Here is a 12,141-nt window from a genome sequence, read left to right as displayed (position 1 = left end):
TTATATATTTCAGCAACGTGTGTTTTTTTTCGTTGATCTGTGTTTTTCTGGTTGTTCTGTTTTCTCAATCATGATAGTGTACACATTCAAATGTCAATGAGACATATTTGTTTTTCCAGCGCCTGTTTTTAATATTACCACCCCCTCTCTCCATGAGTGCTCTTTACTCGAGTTCCAAGCAGCTCGCACTGGGGAGTTCCCTGGAGTTGTGATCTGTGTCCCGGGGCAGCGCCCGGCTCCCGTCCCCATAGCGACGACCGACGCCGCCCAGAGACTGAGCCTCCCGCCAGGGATCCCGGGCAGAGGGAGCTCCCCAGAGAGCTCAGGCGCCCCCAGAAGAGAAGGAGCCTCCCGGGGAGAGAGAGCACAGCAGAGCCCTCAGAGGAGACAGAGAGGAGACTGACCCCCTCAGAGGAGACTGAGCCCATGAGACGAGACTGAGCCCCTCAGAGGAGAGCGAGCACCCGAGAAGAGACTGAGCCCCCGAGAGGAGACACAGAGGAGACTGAGCCCCTGAGAAGAGACTGAGCCCCCGAGGGGAGACACAGAGGAGACTCAGCCCCCGAGAGGAGACTGAGCCCCTGAGAAGAGACTGAGCCCCCGAGAGGATACAGAGGGGAGACTGAGCCCTCAGAGGAGACCGAGCCCCTGAGAAGAGACAGAGCCCCTGAGAGGATACAGAGAGGAGACTGAGCCCTCAGGGGGGAGACCGAGCCCCTGAGAAGAGACTGAGCCCCCGAGAGGAGACTGAGCCACCCAGAGGAGACTGAACCACTAAGAAGAGACTAAGCCCCCGAGAGGAGACACAGATGAGACTGAGCCCCCGAGAAGAGACAGAGCCCCTGAGAAAAGACTGAGCCCCCGAGAGGAGACCGAGAGGAGACTGAGTCCCCGAGAAGAGACTGAGCCCCCGAGAGAAGAGACACAGATGACACTGAGCCCCTGAGAGGAGACAGAGCCTCCGAGAAGAGACTGAGCCCCTGAGAAGAGACAGAACCCCTGAGAGAAGACAGAGGAGACGGAATTCCTGAGAAGACAGAGCATCTGAGACAAGACAGAGCCCCTGAGAGGAGACAGAGGAGACTTAGCCCCTGAGAGGAGACTGAGCACTGGGAAGAGACAGAGCACCTGAGAGGAGACAGAGAGGAGACTGAGCCCGTCCGAGGAGACCGAGCCCCTGAGAAGAGACAGAGAACCTGAGAAGAGACAGAGCCCCTGAGAGGAGACAGGAGTTCCGATCCCGAGGGACCCCCTGGGGGGAGCTAGCCCCCTCGAGAGCTCAGGCAGAGGGTCTGAGACATGATGCAGAGCCCCTGAAGCAGGCGGACCCTCAAAGGGCAGCCACGCACCCGCCTGAGAACAACTGACTGACCCCCCGGACCTCAGCCCACAGGACTGACACCCCCGCCCCCCCCCTACGCACCGCCCGGGGCAGCATGGACGAGCTGGGGGTCTACCGCTGCCAGAACTGTAAGATGGCCTTCCGCTCCTTCCCCCTGCTGGAGAAGCACAAGGACAAGTTCTGCATCGGGGGCTCTGTCAGGGGGGCCCCGCCGGGCCCCCGCTACCCGGGGCCGCAGCACCCCGGCCGAGGCTCGCGGGCCTGGAGGGAGCCGGCGGAGGAGGACCAGAGCCCGGACTTAACGGTGAGAACAAGCTACCTGCGCCTTTGCTGCATTAGGAAACCGGAAAGGTAGCTCGGCGGGTTAATGCTGCAGCTGCTCAGAAAACCTGTGTCGCCTTTAAGTCAAAAGGTTGACCTGTGATCACCCAGAGCGCAAAACCCCTGCTACAGTGCTGAATTAGCAAGCTGCTGAAATCAGCCTTTTATTCGGCTTGCATCTAAGGGTCCTGAATATGCTTGAGTCGGGGCAACAGTATTTTAAGGTCTTGTTGTAGACGGCTTTAGCAGTTTTCCAGAGCGTATGTCATCTATGCACAATATAAACGGAATCAATTGGTTACGAGTGTCATTGCCCCTGCAGTCATTACTTGTTGGAAGTGTCATTCACATTGGACCCCCACTTTATCAATACTGGAACCCGGGGACCCCAACTGAAACATTATTGGAAACTGGGGACCCCCCACTGAGTCACTAGTGAAAGCTGGGGATCTAAACTGTTAAAATTATTACATTTTCTAAGGAGTCGCGGACCTCCAGGGGTACGCGAACCACAGGTTGGGAACCACTGGCCTACACTACAGCCATTCAGTGTTGGAAGTGTCAGTCGTGAAGTAATGCATTTTGTCTGTAGCTGACCCTGTTGGCCCTCAGTCTCCACTGCCCTCCATCTTCAGGCCCTCAGTCTCATACAGAGGCATCTACAGGCTGAGCAATTGTTATATTTTTATGCAAATGCACAACCTAGAGTTATTAACCTGCCCAGTAGGAGAAATACAGATTGGGATCTGTCCCTCGACTGGGGTCCCTCGACTGGTGCAAACTGGTTTATGCAAGAAGGGCACCAAATGTGCCCTTCAAAGCATACGAGTGGATTGGGAAGGTTACCCCACCCAAGCAATGTAACACCTATTTCCAAAGGGAGAGGGTGTTGCCTCCCTCTCCCAAAGCAGAAATCCATCTGTAGGATGGAAGCAGTGCGGGCTGCCCGGAAGAACCCAGCAAACTGGTAGGAGCCAAGGTAGGGGTCCTCTTAGGCGCTACAGAATGCATGGAATCATACAAACAATACTGGCAACAGTATTTGGGTATGATTCCAACATGTTTGATAGAAACATGCCCAGGTTCAGAGTTACCATTATGTAGCTGGACATAGGGAGTGACCTATATCCAGTACACGTAGAGTGGCATCCCGCACTCATGAAGTCCAGGAAAATTGAACTGGAGTTTGTAGGGGCACCGCTACTCATGCAGGGGTCCCTCACACACATGTACTTGCACCCTGCCCTCTGAGCCAGGAGGGCCTGGCATAGGGGTGGCTTATAGTGACCTGGTGCAGTGATCTGTAGTGAAAGGGAGCATGCACCTTTTCACGCAGGATGCAATGGCAAGCCTGCAGACACATTTTGCATGGGCTCCCATGGGTGGCATAATACATGTTGCAGCCCATGGGGAATCCCTGGTGCCCCAATGGCTGGGGTACCTAAGTACCATATACTAGGGACTTACATGGGGGCACCAGTATGTCAATTGTGGGGTGTGGTAAGTCCTAAGCAACCAATTTAGAGGGAGCGAGCACAGTCACTGGGGTCCTGGTTAGCTGGATTCCAGTGAACACAGTCAAAACACACTGACAGGCAAAAAGTGGGAGTAACCCAAAATTAGGGTACTTTTCTATAGTCCTGCACTGCTTTACTTTAGGAACACCTTCATTTTTAAAGACATCTTGCAACAAAAGTGTAAAATATCATAATGTCTCTTCAACATTCCTAAAGTTTCATCTTACTTCATCAGATTGATATCAGTGCATTGAGGTATGTTTTCTCTTAAAGTGATAGTTTTGAAACATTAATTCAGAAACATTAATTCTTCCCCCGACCTGAAAACAATGACAATAGTGAAATAAGAGGCAAAAAGTTATGTGCACTCTTTGGGTGACCTGGGTGCCTATTAAACATGAACAACATTACAGTTTGTTAAATCAAACATGGGAGAAAGGTTTTTTTTTTTCAAGCACTCATCCTGAAGTCATGCATTTTGAAGTCCTCTTATCTGCGATAACGACAGAAAAGGAGGGAAAGTGAAATTAAACAATTGCCTAGGACCACACCATTTGGTAAAGTGTGCAAGCCGTAATTAACCCGAGGTTTTTGGGTTTCACATAGTGCAATTTAGCCGGTAGATGTATATGCTTTGCTTCCCCTACACCTACTTTACCGCCCATCCTCTTTCTCTGCCCCCTCCACCCACAGAGCTCCCCTCCCTGACCATCACCCTGTTAGCATCACTGTGGCCCTCGCCCCTGGGAAAATGTTTGAGCGTACCTACGCTTTACAAGGTCACCTGTTTAAAAGCAATATCAAATGGTGACCCTTGCACTGAGTGGGCTTCTAGCTCACCTTTGGTGGCTATAAGCAACCAATGTCCATTAAGGGGCGTGAAAGCACCTCAGGACATCAGTTGCGGCCTTTGCAACCTTCTGCATTTTTTCGGAGGGGGTGAAGGTTCATGGGAGGTTGCTGCAGAAGTGCATCTCAGGCAGTTCTTGGTATGAAGTCCTAACCCCTCCAAGGCCAGTCTCCTTCTCACACACACATTTTTTAAAAGTTGCTAGGCCTGTGGATCAAATGAATGACAAGTCACACCCAGGACCGTGCCTTCCCCATTGCTGCCTGTACTGCTTGTGGTGCTTGGCTATCCGGGACCTTTTCGACTCTCAGCGCCCAGGCTGACTTGCTTAATCTGTTTGGCACCGAGGAGCACCCTCTCCCAACTCAGGTGGCATCCTGCTGTATCATAGAACCCATGAGGCGGTAACAGGGTGGGACTGGGAGTGGGACATCCCTCTCTAAGAGACATGGGGTAGTGGAGATACATAAAAAACCTCATAAGCATAGGATCACTAAAATTCTGCGGGGACAGGGACAGCCTCAAGATGTTAGTGTTAATGAAGACCATATTACCAGATGCTTACCACCGAAATCGCAAAATCCCTATGCAAACCTCTGTAAAGGTGAAAAATACAAGATTCTGAATTTAAACAGTCAACAAGGAAAAACAAAAGAATCAAAATAGTAGCAGCTTAAAGCTACACCTTCCATTACCGAGAAGAATGTACAAGAGAAAACTATTTCTAATAGTGAAAAACCATTCAAGGAGGATGGTCACACTGAGAGGGACCTATTAAGCATTGACAAGATAGTTGTGCATTAATTTTTACTCCTGACTTTCTGAAGTATTGGGACAGCACTGATATCAAAAACTGACAGTAAGTCGGATACTCACACTCCTGTAACATGTTTTCACTGCTAAGGCACTGCTGAAGAAGTTGATACTATCTGTTATCCTAAAACATCGAGGATAATTTATTGGGGGGAGGGCACATTGGTGGAATGGATCCTCTAGCAGGGAAATTTCACTGCTGGAAGAAGGACACAGTGCTTTATTCCTTTAGTATGGAGAAGGAACTTGTGGTGAAAGCACACCTCAGTAGCCCTCTAATGCTGAGAAGACACTGCTATAGTCCTTCAGAACAGAGAATGAACTCCTGGTTTTAACTCGCACTTCCGCAGACCTCTTACAGTAAAAAGGTGCTGCTGGAAGTAGGCTTACAGCTATAATCCTTCAGTGCAAAGAAATTACTCCTGGTCTTATCTCACACTTCTAAAGCCCTCCACCACTAAGTAAGTGTTGCTGGAGGTAGTGTGCTGTAATCCTTCCATGTGGAGAAAGAGTTTCTGGTGTTTGCTCATACTTTCTAAGTCCTCCAACATTGAGGAGATACTACTGAAGGACGAACACACTACTATAGTCCTTCAGTATGGGTCTGGAACACCTGGTTTTAATTCACACTTCTGAAGCCCTACTGTCTGGTATTTTGAATACTGAGAATCCTTGCATAGATGACAGACTCACTCTGGGAGTCAAACAGCACTGAGAACTCAATCTGGAAGAAGCTCGCAGTACTGAAGTCTTTCAGTGCTGGGAAGGCACTCCTGGACGAAGGCCATTCTGCAGGAGTCTTCTACCAAAGACTAAGGGGCACCTATTGCAGCGCCACTTTTCTTGTGCCCTTTAGCGCCCCCCCAACGCCACCCTGTGTGCGCCATATTTATAGTACTAGTGTCATAATCTTTTACGCTAGTCCAGTGCTTTGCAGGATTAGCGTCAAATATTTTGATGCTAATCCTGCAAAGCACCCAGAAGCCCAATTAAAAAAATGGGATCCTCCCTTTAACACCTGCTCTTAGCACATCCCCAATGAGTTTCAGGCGCCATGCTGAAAAATTATGCGTTGAGCCCGTTTTGATAAAAGTTTTTCACTGTGCCATCAGGTTATAAGGGAGATGAGACGAGTAATATGTTGTTTGAAAATAAAAATAAGTACGAGGTTGCACTATATGTAACTTCACATAGTAATGTAAAGCGCTCTTCCCATCGACTTTGCGCTATATGCGTAGTTATGTAAAGTGCTCATCTGATCGAGTTGGCCGTTCATACAATCATCCATGTAGGCAGGTCAGTCTGCAAGGCGGTAACAAAGCAGCCTCAAAGTGTGACAAACATGAAGCTTTTTCCTATGAAACTAAGGGAATTTTGAAAGGCAGGTCAAGGAAAGAATGAAGTGATGGCGTGGTTAAAGCCCACAGATGTAGATTACAACATGTCGAGAGACAAAACCGTCAAAAACGGTGCAAACTTACAAAATACAATTGTATCAAAAAGGGACGCAAATGCGGAGCTAAAAAAAGTATAAATATGGCCCCAAGTGTAATGCTGGACTCGCATTGGCTGGCCTTAAACTGGGCCCTTGGCGCTTCCTCTTTTTTCCCTCAGCCGTAAATCCTCTTATGGTGCTCCAGGCTTCAACATTTCTGAGATTTTGTCTGATAGACTATTGAATAGATAGACGGGCCAAAATAGGATGTGCAAATACGTCCCTTGGAATGCCTGGAAATATGATTTTGAGACATTACAGCTGGTACTTGGCTGTCCAGGGGGCTGCCTTACATTTTGTCTGCTGTTTGTTGGGCTAAATTTGCAAGCATCAACTTTCGATCAAATCTGAAGGCCAACATTTGTCATGGGTGTCCTATAAATGTAAGAGAAGCAGAGTCGAGGCTGGCGTTGCATGGTCTTTAAGGACCACAGGGCTCAGCCCCAGGCAACAGGATCTCCACCAATGCCCTGACTCGGTGTGATCACACCTCAGGCATGCTAGTGGCCGACGTAACCTCCACAGTTCATCTTGCCTGTTAAGAGAGATGCTTCTCAGGCGCACGACCAAGATCTAACTGCACCAAGAACCTCAAGACCCAGCTCATTCGGGAGACCGTCTTGTTCTCCAGGGGTTGCCTAGCAGTAGAGTCCAGTAGTGCTGTAGACCTCTGATCCCAGAAAAGGTTCACTTTGTCTATCCTAGGACACTCACCGTTGCTGGATTGGCAGACACACTGTCACACCCCATGCTAAAGGGTTCTTCATTATCTGCTTGTTTTTGAAAATATGACCCCCACTGATAGCCTCATAGTTGAAGATGAAATTTGAGGGAGATGAATATCTGTAGGGAAAGTGGTTGCCCTATTAGTAGTGATTTGTGGTGTCCTTACACACTTACAATCTTCTGGGCCTATTGAACACACACGTCTGGAACGCATTGATATTTTATCCTAATACTTTAATAAAGTTCAGACTCAAGCCCTTAACATGTTATCACATTCTCCTAGGATGGCTCGCTCATTAGCCTGATTGTGAAGATGAAAATAGTATTTTTATGTTTTATTCCTCATGCAGCCCAGTAGTTTGCTCTTGTTATAGATTGCATTGGTAGGGGCGGAAACACAATTTTCCGTGCCTTGAGGCCCTCAGCAAACTCAATAACTGCTCCAGTAGAGCAGTCACTGAAAATACGGTGTCTTCATGCAGTGCGTCCATGGAGAGGTATGGTTGTACTGCTCATCATAACTGATTTCTAGGTTTTTATATCACACTTGTAACATCTCGTCTATCTAACGGGCCACTTTTACAAGAATCAGACGCATCGGCATCAATGCGTCAGATTTCCTATGCTTTCCTAAGATCTCTTAACAATGCCATGGTTGCCCTGTATTTACACTCAGAACTTCATGGCGTACTTTTCCACAGATGCGATTCTGACACATCTGTTGTAGTAAAGCTCACACATTGCTGGAGTAGTGTCATACAAATGACTTACTCCAGCAATGCTAGGAGGCCCCCATTAAAAAAGCCCAGCATCAATTTTACGCCTGCTTTGAGCAGGTGGTAAAAGTCTAATGCAGCGGAGCCGCAGAAAGATGTAGTGAAATGTTGTAAATTTGCGTTAGTTCTGCATGGCTTTTTTCCTGGAAACTCCTACCAGACACGTTGGGCCCAATGCACCAGTTTGTAAATCTGGAGCAGTGCACTGCTAGTGCCACTGCTGCGTCAAATAAAAAAAATGTGGCAAAGGGTAAATGAGGCCCTAAATCCCAGATTTAAATTTCTTGTGCCCCCCCCCACTGCCACCTAACGACACCATGGGTGCACCATATTTACAATATGGCGCACCATGGTGTACGTTAGGCCAATAGCGTCAACATTTGTGGCGCTATTGTGGCGCTTTGCTGCACTAGTATCAAACATTTTGATGCTATTGCAGTAGGGCAAGGAGGCCCATAGATTTGCATGGGTGTGTCTTTTAAATGCCTGCTTTGAGCAGGCATTAAAAATGAAGTCAAAATTGTCCAATAAAATCTTATAGATTTTATTGCACCTTTTTTGCTGGCCTCTGAACGTCGAAGGCATAATGTGGCGCAAGGGGTCTCAAAGTGGTGGAATGCATGCATTGCACCACTTTGTAAAATGGCGCAGTGATTTTTGCCTTGTTGGGCCACATTAGCGTTTAAAAAAAATGGCGCTAATGTGGCGCAAAGAGGCGCTTGGGGCTTGTAAAGTTTTTTAGGGGAATTTCAGTTTTTTTTTCTTCATAACAATCTATTGTCTTCCCAGAAAGGAAACATAATCCAACTTCATCAAAGTTTTCAGTGAATATCTTTTTGGATATAGATTAGTAGTTGAAAGTTGTATGCAGAATGCAGAAGAGGAATTGCACTAGATCCTGGATTCCATTAGGCGTCTGCCAAATATCAAGAATAAACCCCTCAAAGCATTGGTTCCCAGCCTGTGGTCTGGGGACCCCTGGGGGTACGCAAAGCCTACGCAGGGGGGCTGTGACTGCTTAGAAGAAAAAATAATATTAACAGATTAGGTCATCAGCTTTCTGTAATGGCTCAGTGGGGGGTCCCCAGATTCCAATAATGATTCACTGTTTCCCCGGGATCCAGTAATGATGAAGTGGGGGTCCACAGAAGTAAAAAGGTTGAGGGACGTCTTCCTCAGAGGATAGAATTATTGGTCCGAATGTGGGAGAAATTTACTAAAAAGTGACGCAGCAAACCAAAGTTACTGTGCTGCATTACAGGGAGGGTGAAGCACAGCAGCACATCTACTAAGATATGGCACTGTTTCTCTCTCTCCCTTTTCTGGCGCATTTTTGGCTACATTGCGCTAGATCACACACCCTGGCATCCTAATGCAAGGATGCATTTATTCTGTCCATCATAGGTTTTATTTTGGGAGGGAAGCCTTCCAGTGAAAAATACCCTATACATTAATACTTTTCCCACTTTAAATGCATGCTATAGAGTGCAGCACACATGCACATTGAAAACATTTGCAGTTTTAAAACTTGCTCCTCTGTTGCACCTGCCTCAAGGAGGCATAATATTTTGATATCCATCCTTCCGTACATAGCTTTGAACAGGAAGATTTGCATCAAATCACATGGTTTATTGCATTGGAATACCTAGGTACCGCCCATGGAATTCCTTCTTGATGTAAAGTAGTAGAACGTTGTGCATATTGTTATTTGGGTTACTTTGTTCAACTTTCCAACGCTAATCCTGATTTGTGCTGGAAATGAAATACCAACACAATGCTTTGCTCTATGTTTGCTTTACAAAAGCAATGGACAACCGGCACAAAGTGGTAGTAAGTCTGGGCTGTGGAGTTTGTACCCAAGACCTTGCTAGCTCTGAACATCCCTGATTCCAGGTGTCTCAATATGCCTCATTACATGTTCACAGCGTGGATGGTAGTTGCTGTGATTGATGCAGTCTTTCTCTTGTTTACTGCTCTACAACTGGTGTAGAATCATAGTGGCCTTCTCCCAGGCTCTTTAGGTCATTGTCCACCCTGTCTCAGCAATGTCAGGTTGTGCTGGAGACCTGTGCATCTTTTTGCCTCTGGCTGCTGCTGTCCATGCACTGACCTTCTCCTTCTTTTATTATTTGTGTTGACCGCATGGTGTTGGTGGATCATCTGCAGTGGAGAGACCCACAAGAGAGCTTCTCCAGTCTCAAAGCGCGAGAAGACATGCTGAATGAGCGATGCAGGACACTCATGGTGGGACCCCAAGTCAACGAGAGCGTCTTGGACAGCCTAGCGCTGAAGAGGCTTACAGACGAGGTACGGTGCCATTTCAACATATGCCATGACCAGAGTTGCCTGTTTTCAGTGCTTATATTATGTGAATTTTGTTGGTATTATTTCAGTGTTTTCTCTATTTGTGGAATACAGTGGTAATGAGTGCTGACAGATTCCAACCCAGAATACATTTTCAATGTTTATACAAAATCTGGCGGCACGCAACTGCACTTTGTTTGCAATCACAGGATTGGTGTACAGTACAGTGACTGTCACCAGCTGCAGTAGGTCTCACCATGTGCTTGACACTGAGTTTAAACAAGTGTTATGTTGTCATGTGAGGAGTTAGGAACTATTTCACCATTGTCCATAATAAATGTGTGTCTGACACAGATTTGAAAACCACCTCTCATATACTTTCAGCATCACTGACACAATCCACTGTGCTTGGGACACAAAGGTCAAGTGTATCAGCCATATTTTGAGAATGATAAAACTCAATTTCAGATATTACCAAACTCTTTACATGTTGTGGTTTAGTAGGATCTTCAGAGTATTGAGCAGCCCCAAAGATACATTCTCTCTTAAACAAAGTGCTGGCCATGCACTTGTAGTTCGAGACAGTACTGATACTGAGTTGTAACTGTGGAAGTGGCGGTGGTAGTTAGTGGTTTGAAGTTGTGGAGTCAGTAATGGTCATTGCCTGTAAGGCAGTGATTATCGACAATTGTAATCATGGAGTCATTAACTGTGGTGGCCTGCTGTTGCTGGGTGCAGTGATGGCCGTGACTTGTTGATGGAAACTTGGAGGGTCAAGCCTTGCAGTTGATGTTGGCAGTAATGAGCAAGGCTTGTAGCTGGAGATAGTGGTGGTCTTGCACTTTTGGTTAGGGGTAGTACTGCTGATTGCTTGTATTTGTGGAGGTAGTAATGCTAGTGAATTGTAGATGGAAAGTCAGTGATGGTAAATGCTCGTGGTTGTGGGGGCAATCATTACCATCATTTGTAGTCGTGGAGACAACAATGATGTGTAGTTTCTAGGTGCACGTGGTTTGTATGGGAACAGTGATCATTATGGCTTGTAATTGTTGGTCGCAGAGATGAGCATTGTTTGTAACTAGAGACAGTGCTGGCCATTTGCTTGTAGTTCGGGACAGTACGGGTACTGGCTAGTAGTTGTAGAGGTAGTGATGGTGGTGACAATCCCAGTTCAAGCTCCTCATGCATGCCTACAAATCCTCACATGATAAAGGACCAGCCTACATCAACTGCCAATTAAACCTCCTCCAGCCTGCCAGACACCTACACTCCTCCTCAATGGCCCTCGCACAAACACCCAGAATCTGTTGCAGCAGTGGCCACTCCTTCTCCTCTATCGCCACCAAGTAATGGAATCACCTGCCCCCCCTCCTCCGAACAGCACCCTTACTGGTGGACTTCAGAAAGAGACTCAAGACCTGGCTGTTCGAGAGAGACACCGCACCTAGCGCCCAGGTACACCCAGGAGTGACAGTGCTGCACTCTGCAAATACTGATTGATTGTAATTATGGAGTAGTAATGGCAAATACTAGTAGTTGTGGGGGCAGTCATTATCATCATTTGAAGCTGTGGAGGCAGCAATGGCTTGTAGTTTTCCGTCGCAGTGATGCTCAAGGCTTGTACGGGTAACAGTGATCATCATGGCTTGTAGTTGTTGTTAGCAGAGATAAACATAGCTTGTTGTCATAGACAGTGCTGGCCATGGCTTGTAGTTCTGGGGCTGTGATTATCATCACTTGTTGTTAGACCCAGTGACGGTCACTGCCTTGAAGTTGTGGAGGCATTGACGAGAATGCCTTGCTGAACTTGTAATGTTTTCCTTCATTGTAATGTTGGTCCTGGATTGTAGCTGGCGCCAAAAATGGTACTTGTTTGTTATTATGGGTTGAGTAATGTCCATGACTTTGAGCTGGAAGCAGGGAGGATACAGTCTTGAAGTTGTCTCCAGCAAAAATGAGTATGGCTAGGAGTTGGAGTGACAATAGGTTATGGCTTT

General features: G+C 47.1%; 1 protein-coding gene across 1 annotated transcript in view; it reads left to right on the top strand.

Annotated features, from left to right (window-relative positions):
• The first annotated feature begins 246 nt into the window (after positions 1–246).
• CCDC17 (coiled-coil domain containing 17) overlaps positions 247–12,141 on the top strand; it is a 136,612-nt gene continuing 124,717 nt past the window's right edge. Inside the window, exons 1-2 of the mRNA XM_069233232.1 lie at positions 247–1,646; positions 10,007–10,147. Of these exons, the coding sequence (XP_069089333.1) occupies positions 1,437–1,646; positions 10,007–10,147 (351 nt within the window). The 5' untranslated portion in view covers positions 247–1,436. The remainder of the gene's footprint in view (positions 1,647–10,006; positions 10,148–12,141) is intronic.

This window comes from Pleurodeles waltl, chromosome 4_2, assembly GCF_031143425.1.
Source record: "Pleurodeles waltl isolate 20211129_DDA chromosome 4_2, aPleWal1.hap1.20221129, whole genome shotgun sequence".
NCBI classification, from domain to species: Eukaryota; Metazoa; Chordata; class Amphibia; order Caudata; family Salamandridae; genus Pleurodeles; species Pleurodeles waltl.
Note: the sequence above shows the minus strand (reverse complement) of the source record. Positions and strands in the feature narration are given on the sequence as shown.